The sequence below is a fragment of the Ovis aries genome, chromosome 3, assembly GCF_016772045.2.
Source record: "Ovis aries strain OAR_USU_Benz2616 breed Rambouillet chromosome 3, ARS-UI_Ramb_v3.0, whole genome shotgun sequence".
NCBI lineage: Eukaryota > Metazoa > Chordata > Mammalia > Artiodactyla > Bovidae > Ovis > Ovis aries.
Genome location: NC_056056.1, coordinates 212,061,465 through 212,085,420, shown reverse-complemented (window position 1 = coordinate 212,085,420; position 23,956 = coordinate 212,061,465). Strand labels below are relative to the sequence as shown.

The window sequence follows — 23,956 nt, the reverse complement described above, 5'->3', positions numbered from 1 at the left end:
GCACATGGGCGAGGCCTTCCCGCTGTCGACTATTAATTGGTCAAAATATTTTTTCCCCCAGTTTGCTCTCTTCTTTTCCTTTCCTTAGGAACAAAGGGTCTCAGAAAATCCCCGGGTCCAGTGTCCAGGTTCTAGGCAGGATGTGCTGAAATTACTCCAGGAAACAATGCCATGTCTTCCTTCCCTAAATGGAGGTGTAGTTTTGACCTTGGACAGGATAAGCAGCATTTGTCTGCATTTTAGATACATTTCAGAAACTTGAACTCAAAGGACAGCTTAAGCAATGGCCACAGGCCTTGGAGAGGGGTCGTTCTGATTTCATGTGTTTGCCTGTGGACTCTGGTTTGCAGAGCCCGGAGAGAGGCAGATGCAGAGAGAGGAAGAGCCCCTCCCATCACAGACAAGTGTCCTGTGTGTCCACAGGAAGGCAAATGAGGGTCGAGGCAGGGAGGGGGGCAGTCTGTGGTCACCTGGTTCCTGGGGCCAGAGCGGCGGGAGAACCCAGGCTTCAACTCCCAGCCCATGCCCTCCAGCCTGTCCTCGCGGCATATGATATCACATACATGGGCTCTAAAGAAAATGGTACAAATAAACTTATTTACAACACATAAATAGAGGCACAGATGCAAAAAACTTACGGTAAACTTAAGCGGTAAGTTTACTGGGGAGGAAAATGGGGCTGGGGGCATAAATCGGGAGATTGGGATTGACATGTACTCACTGCTATATACAAGACAGACAAGTAATAAGGACCTACTGTATACCACAGGGAACTCTACTCAGTACTCTGTAATGACCTACATGAGGAAAGAATTTTAAAGAGATATATTATATATCACATATACATATATATGGGTTCCCCAGTGGCTCAGCTATAACGAATCCTCCTGCAATGCAGGATACCTGGGTTCGATCCCTGGGTCAGGAAGATTACCTGAAGAAGAGAGTGGCTTCCCACTCCAGTATTTGTGCCAGGAGAATCCCATGGACAGAGGAGCCTGGTGGGCTACAGTCCAAGGGATCTCAGAGTCGGACTGACTGAAGCGACTTAGCATGCGCGTGTGCGCACGCACACACACGCACACACACGCACACACACGCACACACATGCACACACATGTAGATATATGGGCTTCCCTGGTGGCTCAGATGGTAAAGAATCCACCTGCAATGTGGGAGGCTTGGGTTTGATCCTCGGGTTGGGAAGATCCCCTGGAGGAGGTCTTGGCAAGCTACTCCAGCATTCCTGCCTGGAGAAACCCCATGGACAGAGGAGCCTGGTGGGCTACAGTCCACGGGGTCAGACAGAGGCAGATGCAACTAAGCAGAGCACAGCATATATGCATGTATAACTGATTCACTTTGCTGTATAGCAGAAACTAATATAACACTGTAAACCAACGATACACCAATAAAATTTTTAAAAAGAAAGCTGACAATTCCACATCTCTGTGTTCTGGATTGTCAGCATCCAAATTGCATCTGGTGTCTGTCAATTGTGGAGTGAGAGAGCACGGGGGCGAGGAGCGGGGCTGAATGTCTAAGGGCTGCCCCCTTCCCCTGTCTCCCCGACCCCTGCCCCTCATGCTCTGTTCACAGAATGGAGACCCTGGGCCAGAAGCATCTCAGTGAGTCTGCTCTTTGCCAGAGAAGAAAATGGAAGCGCATTCCGCCTCCGCCAACTTCGTGGTTGGGACGCAGACTCGCCACCGCTCCCTGCTGCCTTTTCCTTGCAACTGCGGTCTCCAGAGGCAAAGGGAGGCTCTTGCTAGAAAAATTCACTAGGGTTCTCTTGCTCCCCTGAAAGCAGTCTCTCTCAGTCTCTCTGTCGTCTGTCTCTCTCTCTCTCTCTCTCTCTCTCTCTCTCTCTCTCTCTCTCTCTCTCTCTCTCTCTCACACACACACACACACACACACAGGATTAGAGTATCACTGAATGAAAGGCAAACATACGAGTTTGTTGAAAATTCTGCGAAGGCTGTAAAATCGCCAATTGGATTTTCAAGATGGATGGTTTCTCCCTAATTAGATTCTGCTGCCTTGTATAAACCAACTTTGCAGCTTTATCCCAGCCTATAAAGCAAACCATTCTTCATTAGTCAGGTGTACAAATCATGCTCCCAGTAACCATAGAGCACAATCATCCTCACTGTTCCTTCTGCTCTCAGGGCAAAGTTAACAATGTGCTTCTGCCTCTGATGATAGGATACCAATTAAAAAAACACGGGCGTGACTAAGCCGTGGCCTCATGGCCGAGGGCCCGCCCCGAGAAGTTCCCTCTACTCAGAGAACAGGAGAGGAGTTATAGACTGGAAGAGCCAGGGTGTGCCTGTTGCAGGCTGGTACCTTCCGGAAGTTTTTTCAGTCGTGTCCGACTCTTTGGGACCCCGTGGACTGTAGCCCACCAGTCTGCCTCCTCTGTCCATGGAATTCTCCAGGCAAGAACACAAGAGTGGGTTGCCATTCCCTTCCCCAGGGGATCTTCCAGACCCAGGGATCGAACCTGAGTCTCCTGCATTGCATGTGAATTGCTTACCATCTAAGCCACCAAGGAAGCCCCTGAGTGGCTAACACACACACCTTCTAGAAGCTAGACAGCATTTCTCAGTGAGGTCTGGGGTCTATCTGCTTCAGAACCCACCCCCAAGACATACTGATTTAGACCCTCTGGGGTAGGAACCTAAGGATCTACCTTTTAACCCAGAGCCTGTGGTCATTCTGAAACAAGCTAACTTGCCAGAACCACACAGCTAAGATTCATCACAAGGACTACTGGTCATACACACAAGGCTTTAATTGCCATCAGTGGTCCCCGACCTTTTTGGCACCAGGGACCATTTTCATGGAAGATAATTCCCCCCTGCCCAGGTGATGGTTGGGGGGGGATTGTTTTCAGGATGATTCAAGTTCATTACAGTAACTGTGCCCTTTATTTCTATTATTATTCCATGAGCTCACCTCAGATCAGCAGGCATTAGATCCCGGAGGTTGGGGACCCCTGCCCCATCTGGTGGCAAGGTCAAAGAAACAGTGATTCCCCCTGCCCCCCGCCTCCATTACAGAACACCAGCTCTCAGGCTTGTCTCAGATACCAGGTGTCCCAGTTGGGCTGCCTGTCAGGTTGTGAGACACCTTCCCTCCTGGTCGGGACACCTTCTCGGGGCTGAGGGAAGTGAGTCTGCACGGACAGCAGCGGGACAGTGGCCGGGAGGGTGGAGTTGCAAGTGCAGCCCACCCCCGCCAACCTCCACGCTCCTGAGAAACTGCCCAAGGCCTGAACATCTGGACCAGGAAACACTGTGCAGATGAGGGACCGATGCCAACGAGGGTGTGGGCTAAGCTCGCCAAGGCCAAGGGTGGTCCACCCAGGATGCAGAACGGGCAGCCTGGGGGTGTTTCCAGGCTCCAAGCTGCAGAAGATGGAGCCGAGGCTGCCTTTGATCTCGAAAGCACTTCTCTTCAAAGAGCTCAAAGCACTCCCCAGATACAGCCTAATCCATTTTCTCCCCCATTCTCAGGGTTAGATCCTGGTAAGGAACTCAATCCAGCAACTCCTCCAGCATATTCCAGCTCTGGTCCAAAGTCAGGAGATTTTATACATGTGGACTTAGAGCCCCCACTCCAGACCAAGCCAATGGGGTCCTCCTGGGGTGTGGTTCCAGAATCCCTACTGTTGCTGCTGCCTCCAGGCAGCCCTGTTCTACATCTGGAAAGCCCAAGCCTTTTTTTTTTTTTTTTCCTGAATCACCATAAATGGCAAGATGCTTTCTACAGTGGAAGAGTTCATCACTCTGATGGCCACAAGTCTTCTCATGTTAAACTACTCATGTGTCTCCTAAGGTAAAGTATAAGTTTCTCCAAGTCTCTGCATGGTACATGCAGAGAAGAATGGCTTGGTTGCGACCGGATCTCCTTTTCCTCGGAGGGAAGTGGAGGCGCTGGAGGGCACGCACCCACCTCTGGAGGTGCAGCAGAGGAGCTGGGCATTAGCCCAAGGTCCCTGCATTCGACCTGCCCCTGCCTCACCCCACTGGGTCGTGGCTGCTTGCCCGTGGACATGCAGCAGCACCAAACACCGAACCCAGATTCTAGCCCAAATCTGAGGGTTTCTCAACCCCTGTTCCAAGGGACAGGGTGGGGGGAGGTCGAAGGCTCCCAGACTTGCCTCCTTCCCCTGCTCCTGAGGTGCAGAGTCAGAAAATGAAATCGCCAGCAGGGAGGAAAGGCCCCGCGCTGTTTCTGACACTATCTGAATCCTCGAGTCTCCAGACATCAAGATGTCACCCCCAAGCATCCCACCCGCTGCATCCTCCTCCCTCCCAGAGCCTGGAGGTGACCCTGGAGGATGCTGGGGGCCCTTCCTCACTCACTGCAGCAAAACTAACCATGAGGGGCACAGCCAGCCTGGGAGCTGGGGCCAGGAGTGCCCCCAGGTTAGTCACATTTCTCTGGGCCCCTTGGGAGAGAGAACCGAGGTGTGTGGTTCAGAAAAGGAGGGGGAAGCCGAGGCTACTGCTGCTGCCAATGGCAACGCTGTCGAGTGTTTCAACAGCCCAGGGATTTTCTGGTTGGCTCTGCGGCACAATTTTTACGGCTCTGCCTCCTGGGCGTGATTGTAAACTCCTCAGAGATGAGGACTCTGTGTTCCGTTTGCCCAGCTCAGCCTGGCACAGAGTAAGTGCCCGCTGTGCATGCGTGCTAAGTTGCTTTAGTTGTGTTTGACTCTTTTGCAACCCCATGGATGGTAGCCCACCAGGCTCCTGTGTCCACAGGATTCTCCAGGTGAGAATACTGGAGTGGGTAGCCATTTCCTTCTTCAGGGGATCTTCCCGACCCAGGGATCAAACCCACATCTCTCACATGCCAGCTACTAGTCACACGCGGCCGTGCCCTGGTGCCCAGCCCCAGGAGGCCCACAGCAGTCAAGCCTTGTCACCCTCTCTGGGTGATGCACATGTCCCAGATAGACTGACGAGTTAGACCTTGGACTGAACAGTCGGCTCAAGGGGGAGCCTGGGAGATGCTCTGACAGTCACCAGGGTTCCCCCGACTCTAGCCCAAATCAAACCATTCCCCCAGGGGACTTTCCTGGGGTCCAATGGCTACGACTCTGTGCTCCCAATACAGGGAGCCCAGGTTCGATCCCTGGTCAGGGAATCAGATCCCACATGCCATAACTAAAGATCCTGTGTGCCACAACTAAGATCCAGGACAGCCAAATAAATACATTTTTTAAAAATTCTCCATACCTCCTTTTCTCGCTAACCAGAATGTGTCCCTCCCTCAAATAAGCCCAAACTCCCAAACTCGCCTCCTAGATGTCCCAGCATCACTTGGCCTCACCTGAGCTATTTGTAAAGCCTCCCATTTAACTATTCTGTATTCTGTTGCTGCTGCTAAGTCGCTTCCGTCGTGTCTGACTCTGTGACCCTATGGACAGCAGCCCACCAGGCTCCTCTGTCCACAGGATTCTCTAGGCAAGAATACTGGAGTGGGTTGCCATTTCCTTCTCCAGTATCCTTCTGTATCCTTGGAAGAAAAGTTATGACCAACCTAGACAGCATATTAAAAAGCAGAGACATTACTTTGCCAACAAAGGTCTGTCTAGTCAGAGCTATGGTCTTTCCAATAGTCACGTATGGATGTGAGAGTTGAACTATAAGGAAAGCTGAGCAGTGAAGAATCGATGCTTTTGAACTATAGCGTTGGAGAAGACTCTTGAGAGTCCCTTGGACTGCCAGGAGATCTAACCAGTCAAGCCTAAAGGAAATCAGTCTTGAGTGTTCATTGAAACGACTGATGCTAAAGCTGAAGCTCCAATATTTTGGCCACCTGATGTGAAGAGCTGACTCGTTGGAAAAGACTCTGATGCTGGGGAATATTGAAGGTGGGAGGAAGAGGGGACAACAGAGGATGAGACGGTTGGATGGCATCACTGACTCAATGGACATGAGTTTGAGCAAGCTCTGGAAGATGGTGAAGGACAGAGAAGCCTGGCGTGCTGCAGTCCATGGGGTCGTAGAGTCGGACACAATTGAGCAACTGAACTGATCCTTCTGGAGTTTCAGTTTCTTGTTTGCCTTGAGCTACAAGGACCTCCAGGGATCACCTGGTTCAGATAGAACTGGGAAGCAGGATATGATGAATGCTTTTTCTTTCTTTAAGGGAAGAGAAGAGAATGCAGAGACTCCAATGGGACCTACTGCGTATTTCTTATTGCTGGGCTTCCTAGGTAAATAACTCATCTGCCAATGCAGGAAACACAAGAGACACAGTTCAATCCCTAGGTCAGGAAGATCCCCTGGAGGAGGAGATGGCAACCCATTCCTGTATTCTTGCTTGGGAAATCCCATGGACAGAGGAGCCTGGTGGGCTACAGTCCATGGGGTCACAAAGAGTCAGACACGACTGAGTATGCATGCGCTATAAAATAGAAAACCTCAGAGCTCATCACATGTAAGGAGAGTGAGCATGTTTCATGAAACTTTGGTTTCAGTTACTCAGACATGCAAGCGTGTGTGAGCTCCAAAGTCAAGTGCATTTCTTCTGATGAGTCTCCATCAGAAAGTTTAAACAGCACCAATCCTGTTCTCTAAGGCTGCCAGTAGGGAAACAGGAGCACAGAGAGGTAAAGCGCATTGCCTGAGGTCACACAGCTGGTCGGTGGCAGGGCCTGGGCGGGAGCTCGGGGTGCTCCTATGCCCGTTTCAGCGCTCTGCTTGCTACAGGCCTCTGGGAAATCGACTGCCAGATAGTTCAGTGACCCCTTCCCCAGCCGACGGTGGACTCCATCGGCTGACCCGGGGTAGGGGTAGCTGGCCGGGATGTGGACACAGAGGGCTGGAACTCCTGGCTGAACTAACTTCTCCCACACAGCCGACAGTGACCTTGACTTTCAGCTCACGAACTTTATAACCATCATTAAACTGGGACAAAAGCACGAATGGAGGCCACTTACAGATGGATGTGAGGACTGAAAGGCTCTGAAGTAAGTCTCTCCCTGCGGGGGTGCAGGCCACAGAGGGGCCCCCTGCAGGGAAGATTCTAAGCCCTGAGTGGGGTCACTGTGGCCACTCAGGCCCCCCACCTCCCTAGGGGACAAGGGGGTGTCACCTGACTTTCCTGTGGCTCCTTGCGGGTGATCAAGGCTGGGGTCAGAGATGGAGTGATGAGCGGCAGAAAATAATCCAACCCCTCATTTTACAGGTGAGAAAAACCGAAGCTCAGAGAGGTCAAGAGAGCAGAGCAAGGTCACAGAGCTAGCTGGCTAGAGAGCCACACACGGCTCAGACCCAGAGCTCCTGATTTCCTGGTTCTACTTCTAACATCCACAGAGGAGGCGCTGGGACCTCCTCAGTGAGACGGCGACTCCTCCCAGCCTGAGGTCCCAAAATGCTGGGGCCTGACTGCCCAGAGGCAAGTAAGGTGGTTTCTTGGGTACCAGCCTATCTGGCTTAATGGAATACATACTGCCTCTTACGTGCTGTGAATTCTGGGGATGTGTTACTTACCCTTCCACTGCCTCAATTTCCCTATCTGTAAAATGTGGATGATGATAAATATCCGAATGAGTTGTACAGACAAGATAGCACAGTGCTGAGCACAGCTGAGGGCCTAGTACACATGAGCCAGGGCTTAGAAACATACACACAGTGTCAGCTCAAGCCCAGGCCCAGCTCGGGTGGATGGCCGAAAGGTGGCATCGCTGGATATAAGACAGAAAGGGTGTTCCTGGTTTGCACGTGTCTGTGCAGAGGGCAGGCTGACACGGGTACCCACTTTTTCAGGGCGCACTCCAGCTCATTCTTCTCCTCGTGGGCTTCTAGGAGCTGTGAGAAGATTCTGGTCAGGAAATCCTCAAAGTTGGACAGTAAGTGAGGCTCATCCTTCTTAAGCTGCAGCCAGAGCTGCTTGACATCAGCTTCACTGCAAGAGAAAAAGGAGCATTGAGGCAGGAGTGTGGGCACGAGGCTTCCTGGGACACCCTGAGGCTCCGGGAGCATCATCACTGTGGTCGGGACAGTGACGTCAGGGGCTGGCATTTATTGAGTGCTTGCTGCATGCTGGCTGCTTTATGAATGTTTGTTCATTTGGTCCTACAGCCACCTGTGAGGCAGGTGCTGCTAACACCCCCGCTTAAGGGTGAGGAGACGGACGGAGAGGGGTGAATGAGACATCTCAGGTCACTCAGCTGCAAAGCGATGGAGCCAGGAGGCAAGCTCAGGCCTGTCTGAGGAAGCAGGAGGACAGGAGCCCAGGGCTTGTGAGGACAGGCGTCGTGGAGTTGAAGGAGAAGGCCTGTCGCCCCAGGAAGGACGATCCTCACGGCTGAGAGGAAAAGACGTGCCAGCTGACGGGTGGCTGAAAACAACTGTCACTGCAGGGAATGGAAGGGAAGACACTGCGCCCCACTGGGGCCCAGAGGCAGCAGCATGACTGATAGGTGAGAGGAAGGGAAGGAGCAAGTCTGAGAGATGCGAGTGTGCACACGGGGAGACAGTGGAGAGTGAGCAGGACGGAGCAGGCAGAGAGACAGACTCAGAGTGATGAGCCCAGTACTGCGCCACCCCCGCCCCAGCCAGCACCCTGGGCTCGTGTGTGTGCACTTAACAGAGACATACAGGGTCATGGTGATTAGGGAGGGGAGGGGTGGGAAGTGGCACGCCTCAGCCCCCGCTCTCCCTCTGGAGAGGTTCAACAGTCTACAGCCAGTGATCAAACAGACAGCCAGAGAGCAATCTGATTTGCAGTCCATTAAATTCCAAAGCCACTATGATCCGAAGGTAGCTACAACCAGGGGCCCTCAGGATAAAGAATAAAATCCCTTGTGCTTGTATAACAAGCACGATATCTGAGAAATTGTATTCAAAAGTAATACTTGATGGTGCCATGTTAGCAATGTGCCTGGGGCATAGATATTACTCTCTGCACCAAGCAGAGAGGAGGCTCACAAAGAAGTGAGGCTGGCTCTGGTCAGTTATCTGATCATCTATCCAATTGTCTCTCCCTCTCTCTTTCCTTTCCTTGCTCCATTCTATCCAAACATCCACCAACTCACCTAGACCAATCATCCACCCATCCATCCATCCATCCAAACATCCATCCACCCACCTTCCCACCCATCCATCCATCCATCCATCCATCCATGCATCCACCCATCCATCCATGCATCCATGCATCCATCCATCCACCCAACCACCCACCCACCCACCCATCCGTCCATCCATCCATGCATCCACGCACCCACCCACCCATGCATCCATCCATCTATCCATCTATCCATCCACTCATCCACCCATCCATCCAACAGGTATCTATTACTTGTTGAAAATGTAGCACTGAATTGGATGACATGAGAGATTTTAGAAATGAGAGAAAGGGAGGTAAGGAGCCTCCCTGTTTTCCAGAATGAGTTCCATTTCCCCGGCCCTCCCCCACCACAGAACATGTCATCCACTCTACTGTACTGTAGATACAATGGAGATGGCACAGAGGGTTCTGAGATGAAGGGTCTCAGAGTGATACCACAGCGACCCTCCATCACTGAGGCAGGCTGCCCCTCATGAAGTAAATGCCTGATAAACTCAAGATGCACCTCACTGGCCAAGGCTTGTCTGCTTGCATCCCTCAGGTTCCTAGTGGAACCTGGCAGTGAGCCATTGGGGCTCGAGCCTCCTCTGAAATTAGCAGACCTCGTGGTGCTCTTCAAAGCTCTTTGAACCACCCAGTTGTGGTTGCACCTTTTTTTTTTTTTTTTTTTTTGCGTATTGGGCAGTTACTCAGTCATGTCCAACTCTTTGTGCCCTTATGAGCTGTAGCCTCCCAGGCTCCTCTGTCCATGGGATTTTTCAGGCAAGAATACTGGAATGGGTTGCCATTTCCTTCTCCAGAGGATCATCCCAACCCAGACATTGAACCCATGTCTCTCACTTCTTCTGAATTGGCAGGCAGATTCTTTACCACTGTGTCACCTGGGAAGCCCCGAATTTCTGGAAAAGGAACAAGTCTCTGAACCCTGGATGAAGATAAGCCAAGGCTGATCAGCTGCCCAATCACTCAGCCAGCCAGAGCACTGAGAAAAGCTGGGAGTCCGGGTGTTCTGCCTGCCACATCTGGACCAGGCCAGGGTCACTCTCTTGGAAGGATGTAGGGGTAGCGGGTAAGAAGGGGTTCTGGGTGGTCAGTCCATCCCCTGCTTCTGGAACAACACATGAACCAACAAGATGTCATCTTGATTGGTGAGAGCTTTAAAGACCTCTGAAATTTTCCCAGCCTCTTCTGCTTCCTCGTCTGGGGCCCTGCGGTCTGGATGGTCCCCCTCATGTTTCATGTTACAGTGTTTAACTTAAATGAAAACTGCAATGCCCGGGCACCATCTTAATTTATGTATATATATAATTTTATTCATTTATTTTCAGCTGTGCTGGGTCTTTACTGCCACGCACAGGCTTTCTCTGGTTTTGGAAAGCAGGGTTACTCTTTGTTGTGATACGCGATCTCCTTGCAGAGGCTTCCCCTGTTGTGGAGCACAGGCTTTCGGGCACACAGGCTCAGTGGTTGCAGTACAGGGGCTCTGGGGCCTGCTGGTTTTGGTAGCTGCAGCTCTTGGGCCCTTACAGCATGGAGGCGTCAGTAGTCGCAGCATGCAGGCTCAGTAGTTGTGGCTCACTGGTTCCAGAGCGCAGGCTTAGTTGCTCCAAGGCATGTGGGATCTTCCCAGACCAGGGTCGAACCCACGTCTCCTGCATTGGCAGGCGGATTCCTATCCACTGGGCCACCAGGAAAGTCCCCAGGCCCCCTACTCTGTGTGTTGGTTTTGTCCGCTGTTCGACTCTTCCCTGGAACCTTCTCTTCTGCAGGAGCCATCATGCGGGCTCAGCCCTGCCCGGGGCCCTTGACAGAGGTCCTCTGCACAGCCTCTGTAAGGTGGCTGGCCTGGAAGTGATGAGTGGACAGAGACGCACCTGGCTTTCATGACAGTCCCTTGGCCCCCACAAGGCCCTCTCCTGCCCCCTCCTCCAGGACAAGGCTTCACAGGGTCATGGGTATGGTCACTGGGCTCTGGCCTCCTGTCCTTGTAGAGGTGGGGTCTGGTGTCCCCTCTGGCCTGCCCATACTCTCGCCAGCCTGGCCCACATGTTGTGTGAAGACCACTCTCTTCTTCCTCTTCATCCTTTTCCTCCATAATCTTCCTCTTTCCAAGCTCCAGACACAGCAGCTCCAATCATCAGGACATTCCCGCCCCTCATGAAACTCACTCCCAACCCAGGACCCAGAGACCCCAACACGAAGAGGCAAAAGGTGATGATGGGAACGGGGGACAGAAGTCATTCCACGTTTCTCAGGCCTCTGTCTAGTTTCCACCTGTTACGACATCCCTTGATATCATTTCACTGAAAATGCCTGGGCTTACATTTATGTGTCTCTTTCTTATAAAATACTTTGTGCCAAAAAGGAAAAAAATGGGAGTATTATGTTTGGTTTGAAGTGGCAACCATCTAAAATTTTCAGCTGAGTTACTGATCGCCCAAGTGATGAGCTGGTGAAAATGGGTCCACCTCCCACCTTCGCTTCCAGAACAGGTTTGGTTCGGCTCAGGGATCGGACATGCAGTCCCGTCCACGTAAGGTGCCTTTGGCAGAAGCACAAGGGATGCACTGCAGACCCAGGGATCCGGCGGAGGTGGAGATGCAGGTGAGCAGGCAGTGACAGGAAGCCTCAGGTGCAACTCATTGAAAACCCTCAAAGCCTGGCACTACCCTCCGGTGGGTGAGCACCCCTAAAGTGAAGGAGACTAAGCCAAGGACCGTGCTGAGTATAAACAGCAGAGAGTGAGAGATCAGGGGATCAGGGTGTTTCCCATGAAAATAATGCAAAAAGCAAGGTCTGAGCCCTAAATCCTAGCACCCAGCCAGGTCATGGCCAAGGGCAGGCTGCCCTGGGTCACTTGTCTAGCTGGAAGCAGAGACCCGGGACCTGGCTGAGGGTTTCATGAGCATTAAGGTGGAAGGGGGCAGATGGAGAGGTTGTCCCTGGGCTGGGCCCCCTCCCCCAGGTCGATGTCACCACTTACTCTTCCAAAACCTTTTGGGCTCCAAGTCTGTCCATGAGGGTCTGGAACTGGGCTTCTTCATCTTTGTCCATGTCGCCCAGGTCCTCGTCCCCTCTGCTCTGATACACCTTCTCCTCCTGGAGCTGGGCCAGCTGCATACCTGCATCTTCCTGACTTGGGTTATCCTGGCTGAAGAAGAAGTGACCTGGGGGACACATGGGCACAAGGGTCTGAATTAGGCAATGCTCACCAAGGAAGACCTTCACTTTCTCAGTGGCCAGGAATCACTTGAGGTTCAGCCGAGAGACAGAAAAGGGAGGTCAGACCTTCAGAGCAAAGATCTTTGGATGACATGCTCTGGATTCTGTGTCTTTCCTACTTGGATGAGATTCTGCTAGGGATGCTAGAACCTGGGAAAGGCAGACTGCATGGCAGGTACAATGGCATCTTGTAGTTCTCAAAACTTTAAAGGCTGGCCTCAGATGATCTCTTCCTGGATTCCTTCTCTAAGGCCTTCCCCCCATCACACTCCAGCAGCCCGGCTCCCTGTGCTTCATGTTATCACCCAGTCCTCCTGGCCACCAGCATCACTGTGCTTCACGTTACAAGTCAGTTATCAATTTCTGAAGGTCAGGAAAGGCATCAGAGATGTCTAAGCGAATACAAGGTTCCTGGAAGGAGGCAGATGCATGGTGATTTACCTGACCTGTATTTGTACTAATAGATGGGGAAACAGTAGAAACAGTGTCAGACTTTATTTTTTGGGCTCCAAAATCACTGCAGATGGTGACTGCAGCCATGAAATTAAAAGACACTTACTCCTTGGAAGAAAAGTTATGACCAATCTAGATAGTATATTGAAAAGCAGAGACATTACTTTGCCGACTAAGGTCCATCTAGTCAAGGCTATGGTTTTTCCTGTGGTCATGTATGGATGTGAGAGTTGGACTGTGAAGAAGGCTGAGCGCCAAAGAATTGATGCTTTTGAACTGTGGTGTTGGAGAAGACTCTTGAGAGTCCCTTGGACTGCGAGGAGATCCAACCAGTCCATTCTGAAGGAGATCAACCCTGGGATTTCTTTGGAAGGAATGATGCTAAAGCTGAAGCTCCAGTACTTTGGCCACCTCATGCGAAGAGTTGACTCATTGGAAAAGACTCTGATGCTGGGAGGGATTGGAGGCAGGAGGAGAAGGGGACGACCCAGGATGAGATGGCTGGATGGCATCACGGACTCAATGGACGTGAGTCTGAGTGAACTCCGGGAGATGGTGATGGACAGGGAGGCCTGGCGTGCTGCGATTCATGGGGTCGCAAAGAGTCAGACACGACTGAGCGACTGAACTGAACGGAACTGAACTGATCAGTATCAGATCTGATGGTGTAACTGTTTGTTTGTTTGTTTGTTTTTTTAATCTCATTCATGGATCTCAGTTCTTTCCCTCCTGGTCACTTTGAGAACAACTGGTCTATTCAAACCCCTTACAAATTCCTGTGAAAGTGGGTGCCCCTCAGCCTGAAAGACTCAGCCAGCCAGGTTGCAATGAGCCATGTAAGCCTCCCTCTCTGTGGTCCCAGACAGGCTGGAAACCCCACCTCAGCTCCCCTCTTATGCCGAGCCTCCCTGCAGAGCTCCTCTGCTCGCTCCTTGCCGTTCTCCAGGGGGTGGGCACCAAGCGGGCAGTGGTGTGAGCAGGGATGGAGGGCACATGAAAAGAGAACAAATGACCCACAATCTGGAAGCTTCGAGAGGCAGGAAAGGGTGGGTGTACAACATGCTGCCTCAGAGATGATGGAGCAGAGCTGCTCCTCATGGGGCTCTGTGCTCAGACGCTCAGTGTCCGAGTCTCTGCGATCCCCCGGACTGTCCCCCGCCAGGCTCCTCTGTCCATGGGGTTCTCCAGGCAAGAATACTGGAGTGGGTTGCCATTTCCTCCTCCAGAGGACCTTCCTGACCCAGGGATCCAACCCGCGTCTCTTACGTCTCCTGATTGGCAGGCGGTTTCTATGCCGCTAGCACTGCCTGGGAAACCCTTATGTGGCTTTAGGCTGACCCGTACCCTGGGGCCCCAGCACCCATCAGAACTTACTAAATCCAGTGGTGAACTCCTCTGGGGTCAGAAAGCCGTTGCCATCAGCATCCAGGGCGTCAAATACATCCTCCAGGTCCTCCAAGCTGAGGGGCAGCTCCTTATGGAGTCTCTGAAAAGAATGCAGACTGCCGCGGTTAGCACTGCTCATCACAGAGGGCTGCCTGGGGGCGGCAGCGCCTTCCATCCCCGGCTGACGACAGCCAGAAGCTGGATTCTGAAGCTTCACCTTCCTTCTCCTCTGAATATTAGGACTCCACCATCTCTTGGGTACCTGCTCATCTGTTTGGCAACTTGCTGGGTGATTTATAAGTCAATATGTGTATATTTCTTACTATATTTATATATAACTTAATATATATAGGATTTCCCAGGTGGGCTCTCAACTACTGAAAAAACATGAACTGCCACTGGCTTAAAGTCTGGACAAGAGTATTTGTGTTGTAAATAGAAACTGGCCGAGTGGGGTGCAAGGTCACTGGACCTGGTCCTGGGCTGCCCCAATCACCCAGCGAGGGAAGGGCAGACACGGACAGATGAAGAACAAAGCTGAGCTTCCCCCTGGCCTCTGCCTGATGCGCAGTGGCCCCAGGCTAGGGTTAATTTGCACCCTTGAAGCAAGCACCCTCTTGCACCCTAATAATCAAAACTTCCCAGTGGTGACTCCCCGAGGGAGTTCATTAGAACCCAGCTGTCCCTCTCCCTTCCTCCTGTTCCCCTGGGGACGGCTGCACAGATTTTCTTACTGTGGAAGTGACAGACAGCTGAAGACAATGCACGGAGCCGCACGAGGGAAGGCACACGCCCATCTGAACAGTCAGAAAGAGCTGGCAGCTGTGAGCACCCATGACATAACTTGAGAGACACTCAGCTTGATCCTCCGCAGTCTTCTCGCTGATAAGCCATAAAGATTAATTTGGCAGGTACGTGCATTACGGAAGACGGTGATAGATCACAATGTGGGGAGGCAGGATGGTGTGGGAGCCGTTTAGAATCATTGAATTAAATATGAATGGGTTTTTTTCTTAAAGGAAGGGGAGTGAGACTGTGCGTGCAGGTTCTGGAAGTGCATCTGCCAAGCAAAGAACAAAATCTCTAGCTTATCAACAATCCATGAACCAGCTGTGCCGAAGCCAAAGGCAGAGGATACGGGGCGAGGAGGGGGGTCAATCTGGCAAGCGGGAAGTCCATTAACTTCTTCTGAAGCTAAAGGCATCCCACTGGAGGCAGGCTGAAAACCGAGATTCCAGTCCTTTCCTTGTGATAATCTGCCTCTCTCCCACTCTCAGCCTGAATGTGATATTTAAAGTGTGGTCTCGGGCTTCCCTGGTGGTCCGGTGGTTAAAAATCCATCTGCCGATGCAGGGGACATGGGTTCGATCCCTAGTCCAGGAGGATCTCACGTGCTGTGGGGCAAGTAAGCCCGTGTATCACAATTACTGAGCCCTCACTTTAGAGCCCACGTGCCCTAGAGCCCAAGCTCCGCAACAAGAGAGGCCAGCAAAATGAGAAGGCCACACACTGCAGCTAGAGAGTAGCCCCTACTCGCCGCAACTAGAGGAAGCCTGCTCACAGCAACGAAGACCACCACAGCCACAAATAAATAAAAATGCAAAAGATAATAAAATGTGGTCTCCGTGCTGGACTCAGAAATGGGCTGGAAGGAATTTCAGAGTCAGTGGGGCCCTCAAATTGCCTCTAACCACCAACAGGTGGGTACCCTTGCTCTTGTTAGCATCACCCAGGAAAAGCTAGGTCACACCCCATCTCTGGCACCACTTCTGAATCCAACAGCACTTCTGAGCACAAGTCCTTCCCATGACAGAACCCCACGCCTTGTCTCCATCTCAATCCAGCTTCCTCCTCCTGCTGTCACTGAAACTGAGGGGCGGGAGGACGACAATCTTAACACCCTCCGAGTCATCCTCAGTCTTCACATCCCGGCAGAGTGACACCAAGGGCTTCTCCAGCCTCCTCGGCAAACTGCCTACACTAGATCTCTTCACCCCTCTTCATGGGCCCTACTTGCAAAATCCTTTAGTCTTAATAACCATAATTACCTCTTATTTATCTTTTGTCTCCGGGCCTGCAGAGCTGTGTAAAACCAACTTATTCTGCTCTTGTCCCCTGGGTACCTAGCGCTGTCTGCATTTTTAACTAAGGGAGCCCAGCCAAATGGAGAGGGACGCGATGATTCATTCCATGGTGCCGATAACCCGTGAAGCTCGGAGATTTGCCTGAAGTCACAGTGGAGGCCAGCCTGGGATAAAAAAGTGATTTCTCCTTCAGGGCCTCTGCTGTGGGCTACTGGTTCTCTGAGAACCCCTTCCTTAATTCCCTTGTCTCATTTCTATCCCACCCCTGCCACCAAAATCTGCCCAGCCAGTACCGCCCATATCAGCCTTCCAGACTCTTGCTTCATGGGTAGGGCCTGTGTCCCTTCAGCTCCACCTGGACAGGCAGGCAGAGGATGGAGGGAGTTGGGGAGGAGGCAGGGTCACCCTCCTTACTCAGCCCACAGCCCAACCAGCTCTTCACAAGTCCACGCCCCCCAAACCCTGGCCTCCCTCCACCGCCTCCCAGTTAACCCTCAATCCCTGCCTCTTGGCATCACTTCCCCAGGAAGGCTTGGCAGCCCCCAGCTTAGGAGAGACCCAGACTCCCTGAAACACGCTGCACTCATTCACAAGTCTCACCTCACTTTGTACTTCACATCCTGATGGATGTGATTAGTGGATAAATGTCTGCTCCTCTGGCCTGGAAGCTCTGGGAAGAGGGGCCCCACTCATGTTTGCTCACTACTGCGCCCCCAGGATCTGGCCCAATGTTGACAACCCAGGGATCTGCAACTAGTTCACTTATTGAATGAGCGAATCAATAAACAAGTGACTACGAGTGATCTCAGGCGGTTCTGAACTCCTATTCACGGAGCTCTGGTAGACACCCCACCCACTCCAGATCCTGACCAGCCCCCTGGAAATGCTCAGCAAGGTCTGATAAACTAGGCCCTAGAACAGGAGCCTAGGCCCTAGAACAGCCGTGTTGAGGGGGCAGGCTCCCAGGGCCAGGGACAAATGCTGTCTCCTGCTGCAGCCCAGCAGGACAGAGCCTCTGTCTCCCAGGCCGCCAGCCCCTAACGTGTCTCTTGCAGCGTAAAACTAAGGTTTGCATAGCTTCAAACACACATAAGGGAAACACTCACTAAAGAGAAAACCAACAAAATGAAGTCAACTTTGCAAAGAGAATAACAACTGCACATGAACAATGTTCTGCGATCTCATTTTAAAAGAATAAAACTGAGCGTATGTACACAGAAAAAAAAAAGTTTCAGAAGGACACATACCAGCCCTGCACACTGGTTTTTCCCCGGAGGGTGGCACTTGGAGGGAGGGGTGGAAATCATACCTTCATTTTCCTCCTGTCTATAATGTGCTTCTTAAGATGATGAAGTGAGTTTTACTTTCATAAAAAAGGATAAAACCACAAGGGATCCACCTTTACAGCCAGACTGAAGTCTTCCTCTTCTCCCACAGTCTCCTGTTCAGACTCCTGTCCCTATGTTTGAGCCCAGCCACAACCAATGTCTCCAGAACAGGACTGTGAGGTCTGGAGGTGGGCTCTACCTTGATTCTGCCTGGTGCTTTGAGGTGCTTGGTCCAGGCTGACGACTGGCTTTAGACAGGTGTCTCAACCTCTGCACTACTGACATTTCAGGATGGAGAATTCTTTCTTGGGGAGAGAGCTGCTCTGGGTCTTACAGGACACTCAGCAGCATCCCTGGACAATGCTTTGTAGACGCCAGCAGCATCACCCTCTCCAGTCACTCCGGTCAAGAATGTCCCCAGGGCTTCCTTGCTGGCTCAGTGGTGAAGAATCCGCCTGCCCATGTAGGAGACGTGGGTTTGATCCCTGATCCTAGACGATTCCACGTGCTCAGAAGCAACTAAGCCCCTGAGCCACGACTGTTGAGCATGTGCTCTGGAGCCTGGGCGCTGCCACTGCTGAGCCTGAGTGTGCAACCCCTGTAGCCCACACGCCCTGGAACCGGTGAACAGCAACAAGAGAAGTCACCGCAATGAGAAGCCCACACACCGGAACTAGAGAGAAGCCCCCGCTCGCCGCAACTGGAGAAAAGCCCGCTCAGCAACAAAGACCTGGCACAGCCAAACATAAATAAACTAATAAACAGAATTAAAAGAAAAAAAAAAAGAACATCCCTAGACGTGGCCAAAAGTCTTCTAAGAAGCATAACCGCGTTTGCTCCCACAGACTGGACACAAGCGAGATCAATGCCTGTTGGAGATGACCAGAGGGGACACTCTCCAGCAGAAATGTCCCTTCTTGACCTTGGAGGCAGAACAGATGACACTCACCTGACCTCCCAGTGTGACAGTGCAGCCACTGTGGAAACTGGCTAGGGCGCCTCCAAACACCACACATAGAATCGCCTGAGATCCAGCAATCCCGCTTTGGGGTACACACCCCAAAGAACTGAGAGCAAGGCCGCCAAGTGTATTTGTACACCCCTGATCGCAGCAGCATGGTGCACAGGCAAGGGTGTGAAGCAACAGAAGTGCCCACTGACGGTTAAATGGATAAACAGAATATGATAAATAGGTACAATGGAATCTTACACAGCCCTGAAAAGAGAGGAGATTCTGATCAGTGCTGCCACGTGGCATCTTGAAGACATTCTGCTCAGTGAAATACAGCAGTCACACCAGGATGGACACTATATGATTCCACTTACATGAGGTCCCCAGAGGAGCCGTATCCATAGAGACATAAGGCGGGATAGTCCTGGGGGCTAGGTGAGGGGGATGAGGAGGTAGGCTTTAATGGGGACGGTTCCTATTTTGCAAAATAAGAAGAGTTCTGGAGCTGAGAGGGAGTGATGATTACACAGCAACCTGAATGTATTGAAAAGCACTGAAACAGCCACTTAGAAACGGTTAAGAGACTTTTAGTGGATTTATCAGCTGGCGCTAGTGGTAAAGAACCCACCGGCCAGTGCAGGAGTGTAAGAGTCAAGGGTTTGATCTCTGAGTCAGGAAGAGCCCCTGGAGGAGGACGTGGCAACCCAGTCCAGTATTCTTGCCTGGAGAATCCCATGGACAGAGGAGCCTGGTGGGCTACAGTCCATGGGGTCGCACAGAGTCGGACACAACTCAAGTGAGTTAGCAGGCACACACCGGCACACACAATTTTAAAGCATCACAACGTGGAGGACACTAGGGATTAAGAATCAGGGTATAAATAAGTTTCCCACCACCATGAACACACACACACACACACACACACACACACACACACACACACACACACACACACACACACACACAGAGTGAGCATTTATAGGGAGATTTCAGGTCCCAGCTCAGGGCTAAGTGCTCTGCATGAACATGGGTGTCTGACTCTCTTCTAGCACCGGGTTGGGGGGGGGGTAGTTTTAAATAATTCATACATGAGCAACTACAGCTTATAGGGGTTAAGAGACTCACACAAATGCACACTGCCAGTAAGCTGCAGATTCAGGATTAAAAGTGGTCAATTTTCCGTAAAATTCTTTAAGAGTCTCCTTGCTACCCTAATTGAGGAGTCATCCAGCTTCTCCTGTAAGAGTTGGATGGTCCCTCTTTGAGGCTTTGTGCACCTCTGTGACAGCTTCTAAAAGTCTGAGCTGTAACTTGGAATCTGCTGCGGAGGGTATGCAAAGAGCCAGCAGGGTTCCAGTAACACTGTGCTCACAGAAATGGGGAGCAGCCGGGTTTGGCTGGTTGGCCGGCTGCTGGATGGTTCTTTATAGCTTGGCTAACCCAGAAACCGCAGGCGGTGTCGGGAGGCGTGCACTTGGCACTGGTGACGTCATCAAACTGCTCTCGGGTGCTCAGTCTCTCAGTCTGCCCGGCTGTGCGACCCCAGGAGCCCTCCAGTCTCCTCTGTCCATGGGATTCTCCAGACAAGAACACTGGAGTGGGTTGCCATGCCCTCCTCCAGGGGATCTTCCCAACCCAGGGACTGAACCCGCATCGCCTGTGACTCCTACACTGGCAGGCAGTTTCTTTACTACAAGTGCCACCTGAGAAGCCCACAGACTTCTCTTAAAAAATGGGGAAACGGGGTTTATGAGGCTGCAGACTGCCCATCCAGTTCCAGCTCTCTCCCAGCTGGAGGGGTCCTTTCAACCCCTTCTCCAGCCTGGCCCTTCGGTGTCCCTCAGCCTCTCACTCAGGACCCTCCAGCCCACGACTCTGCTTCCGTAAGGGACCCCTCCCTGCAAAGCAGTCTTCACCCCAGCTGTCTCAGGAATGATCCCCAAGGGATACACAGTGGGGCTCCTTGTGGAGGAGGGTGTGAGGTGTGGCGGGGACACGGGCAGGGCTGAAGACCCTCACATCCCTGCCGAAACCCTGTGCACCCACGCAGATCAGGGTCCAGTGGCAGGATGTCTGCCCCTGGAGCCTGAGCTCAGGGCAACCAGCCATCCCCGAGACCGGCTCCTTTCTACCTGTTGTCCTGCCCTGCTGGGCCAGCTGGCTGCCCACCGCTGCTCTGAGCACCTGTCAGACATCTGGAGCCCGTCTCACCTGCTGCAAGTGGACTTCCTGTCATTACTCAGGAGAAAGAACAGGAGCACTGGGGCAGCAGCCTACCACAGCATCGGCTGTACCCCAGTACAAAATAAAAAGATGGGGGGAAAAAAGAAAACCTGCCCATCTTGGGTCTTCATCCCCTTAACATCGCTGTATGTCCCCCACCTAAAATGCACTTGGCAGATAAGTGAGGGCTGGTAGGGGTGGGGGAGATGCTGTCAGAGTTCCAGCAGAACCTATGCTTCCTCTAGTCTTGGGCAGGTGAAACCACGACTGCAGCATGAGAGACTGCAGGAAGACGCTTGGAAGAACTTTTACATTAGCGGCAGGAAGGCTCCAGACCGGGGGCGGGGGGGCAAACCACCCCCCCGCCCTGTAAGTGGGACCCAGCGCCTGTTTTCCTATGGCCACTGAGCTAAGAATGACTTCTACATTTTTTAATGGTTGAAAACATCATCAAAAGGACAATATTTAGTGACACATGAAAATGACATACAATGTTCATTTCAGTACTGGTAAGTAGGCCCGTCTGGGGGCGGGCCACACTGTCTGTGGCTGCTGGTGCTGATGTAAGCAAGCAGGACCCTCTGGGGCCTTCCCAGGACAGACCCCTCCCCAGCATCCTCTGCTTTAGATCCTCTCCGAAGGCTACCCACTCCAGTATTCTTACCTGGAAAATCCCACAGACAAGGAGCCTGGCGGGCTACAGACCATGGGGTCGCAGAGTCATACATGACTGAAGTGACTTAGCATGAAAGACCTAGATAATAGTATCTGAAGCACATTGCCTGAGTTGTTCTACAGATGATAAAAACCACCACCAAATGGAAGACGTCATATACCTGATGATCATGAGTACATAGCCCCCGGGCTTCCTGGAGCCCGAGGGTTGATCACCTGAACCCCTTGATAGCGCTCTGATCTCTCACCATCAGCCAATCAAGAACTGTGCACAAACTGATCACAAACCCTGGAACTCTCCCTCCCAAACCTGGCCTTTAAAGATGCTTTGCTGAAACCCCTCAGGGAGCTTGAAGGTCCTGGGCTCCTTGCCTGACCCGGTAATAAATGCTACATTTCCTTTCCCACAACCCAGCATGGATAGATAGCTTTATGGCGCATGGGACAGTGGATCCGAGTTTGGTTTAGTAACCTGGCCACAGAGCTGAGAGTCACAGCACCTCGTGGGAGTGGCTTGAGCACAACTCAGAGCTGTGCTGCAAGGCAACAAGTCAGTGCCTTTCTACCTGTGTTCCAGAAGGTTCTTCTACATGTCTTCAAGAAACTTATATTGCAATCACTATTTTCCACAATCAAGTCAGAGAAAACAGCTCCCAAGTCAGACAGCAAGTATAGACCAGAAAAAGAGAGCACCCAGGAGATCTGGCTCCCAGAAGAGTCTGGGTCGACGTCTCCTTCCAGGACAGAGTTAATGGCATCTTTTCTGTTAAAGGGCTTCCCTGGTGGCTGAGACAGTAAAGAATCCGCCTGCAATTCAGGAGACCTGGGATTGATCCTTGGGTTGGGAAGATCCCCTGGAGAAGGAAATGGCAACCCACTCCAGTATTTTTGCCTGGGAAATTCCATGGACAGAGGAGCCCGGCGGGCTACAGTCCAAGGGGTGGCAAAGAGTCAGACATGACTGAGCGACTAACGCTTTCACTTTCTGTTAAAGACGTCACATCCCAAGAGACAGGTCCCAACCCAAGAGAGGGAGACCCAGGCCCTTGGTATTCCCGGTGAGCAGGCCCAGCCCAGGGCCCCCTTACCTGCATATCTGCCCGGGCGATGAAGCCCTTGCCCTCAGTGTCACAGGTCTGAAAGAATTCCTGTGCCCTCCTCAGCATGGCCAGCCGAGCTGGTGCCAGCTCCTGAGTCCCCTCGCACGGCAGGTCATCCAGGGAGCCCAGGCAGGCCCTGCTACCCTGGTGCCCCTGGCTAGATCCCTGGGGTCTGGAGACCATTCTCCCATCAATGGTGGCCATCCGGATCTGTCAGTTTCTTCGAGTCTCTTCAGAACCTGAAGATGGAAGATGAGAGAGAGGCATGGTGAGGATGGAAGGAGACTAGAGAAGGATGTGGGGGTTGGTGAGAGGGAAGCAGAGAACCAATTATCAGTGTGCCTGTATCTCTCTTAATTATCATGAGCTCATAACAAGGGAAATGCACCATGATCACTAACAGATCAGCCGGCCCATCCAAGTAAGCAGAGAAGATTGGTGGGGGGTGGTGGGGGATAGATGTTTCCAGGTTGAAAGGAGGCGGCCAGAGAATTGAATCAACAAATGTTGTTGATGTAAATCAACAACAAAAGTGCGGATCCTGATGGATCAGTTATCATTTCTGCAGTGTTCCTCTGGAGGCAGGCACCACACCAAGATCCCTCTACACATTTCCCCACCCTCGAATGGAGGGATTTCAGTCATGGTGACCAGCAGTAGAGGAAGATATCTGGGGTTGGGTCTTCCCTGGTAGCTCAGATGGTAAAGAATCTGCCTGCAATGCAGGAGACCTGGGTTCAATCCCTGGGCTGGGAAGATCCCCTAGAGGAGGGCATGACAACCCACTCCAGTATTCTTGCCTGGAAAATCCAATCAGTTCTATCAGTTTTGTTCTATGCTTTTGGCATCTGTTATTAGGTACATTTGTGTTTAGATTACTTTATTCTATTGATGAATCTTGCCTGGAGGATCCCACGGACAGAGGAGCCTGGCGGGCTATCATCCATGGGTTGCGGAGTCAAACACGACTGAAGCCACGTAGCATGCATGCATTGCTGAAAGAATTTTCAGTTCATGGCACAAGAAGAAGAAACCTAGGTGGAGCCTGGAAACCCAGTTATGTGTGTGTTCAGTTGCTCAGTCGTGTCTGACTCTTTGCAACCCCATGGATGATAGCCCGCCAGGCTCCTCTGTCCATTGGATTCTCCAGGCATGATTCATCGATAGGATAAAGTAATCTAAACACAAATGTACCTAATAACAGATGCCAAAAGCAAATGCACAGAATAAGAATGGATAGAAATTCAAAGAGAACTAGACAAATCCACAACCACATTCAGATTTCAATATCCCTTTATGGATAATGAATAAAACAAGGAGACAGAAATCAGAAAGGATACAGAAGACTTGAACCAAACTGTCAACTATTTTGACCTAATTGACATTAATAGAAAAATCTACCCAACAAAATCTGAATACACTTTTAAGTGTAACATGGAACAT

At 51.7% G+C, this 23,956-nt stretch overlaps 1 protein-coding gene across 7 annotated transcripts in view; it reads right to left on the bottom strand.

Annotated features, from left to right (window-relative positions):
• Positions 1-23,956, bottom strand: part of CRACR2A (calcium release activated channel regulator 2A) — a 153,775-nt gene that overhangs the window by 52,578 nt on the left and 77,241 nt on the right. For all 7 annotated transcript variants that reach the window (XM_042247631.2, XM_042247635.2, XM_042247632.1 and 4 more), the window contains 4 exons: positions 22,502-22,752; positions 14,140-14,251; positions 12,074-12,257; positions 7,780-7,926 (listed from right to left, as the gene is read on the bottom strand). In XM_042247631.2, coding sequence (XP_042103565.1) covers positions 7,780-7,926; positions 12,074-12,257; positions 14,140-14,251; positions 22,502-22,717 — 659 coding nt within the window. In that variant the 5' untranslated portion in view covers positions 22,718-22,752. The remainder of the gene's footprint in view (positions 1-7,779; positions 7,927-12,073; positions 12,258-14,139; positions 14,252-22,501; positions 22,753-23,956) is intronic.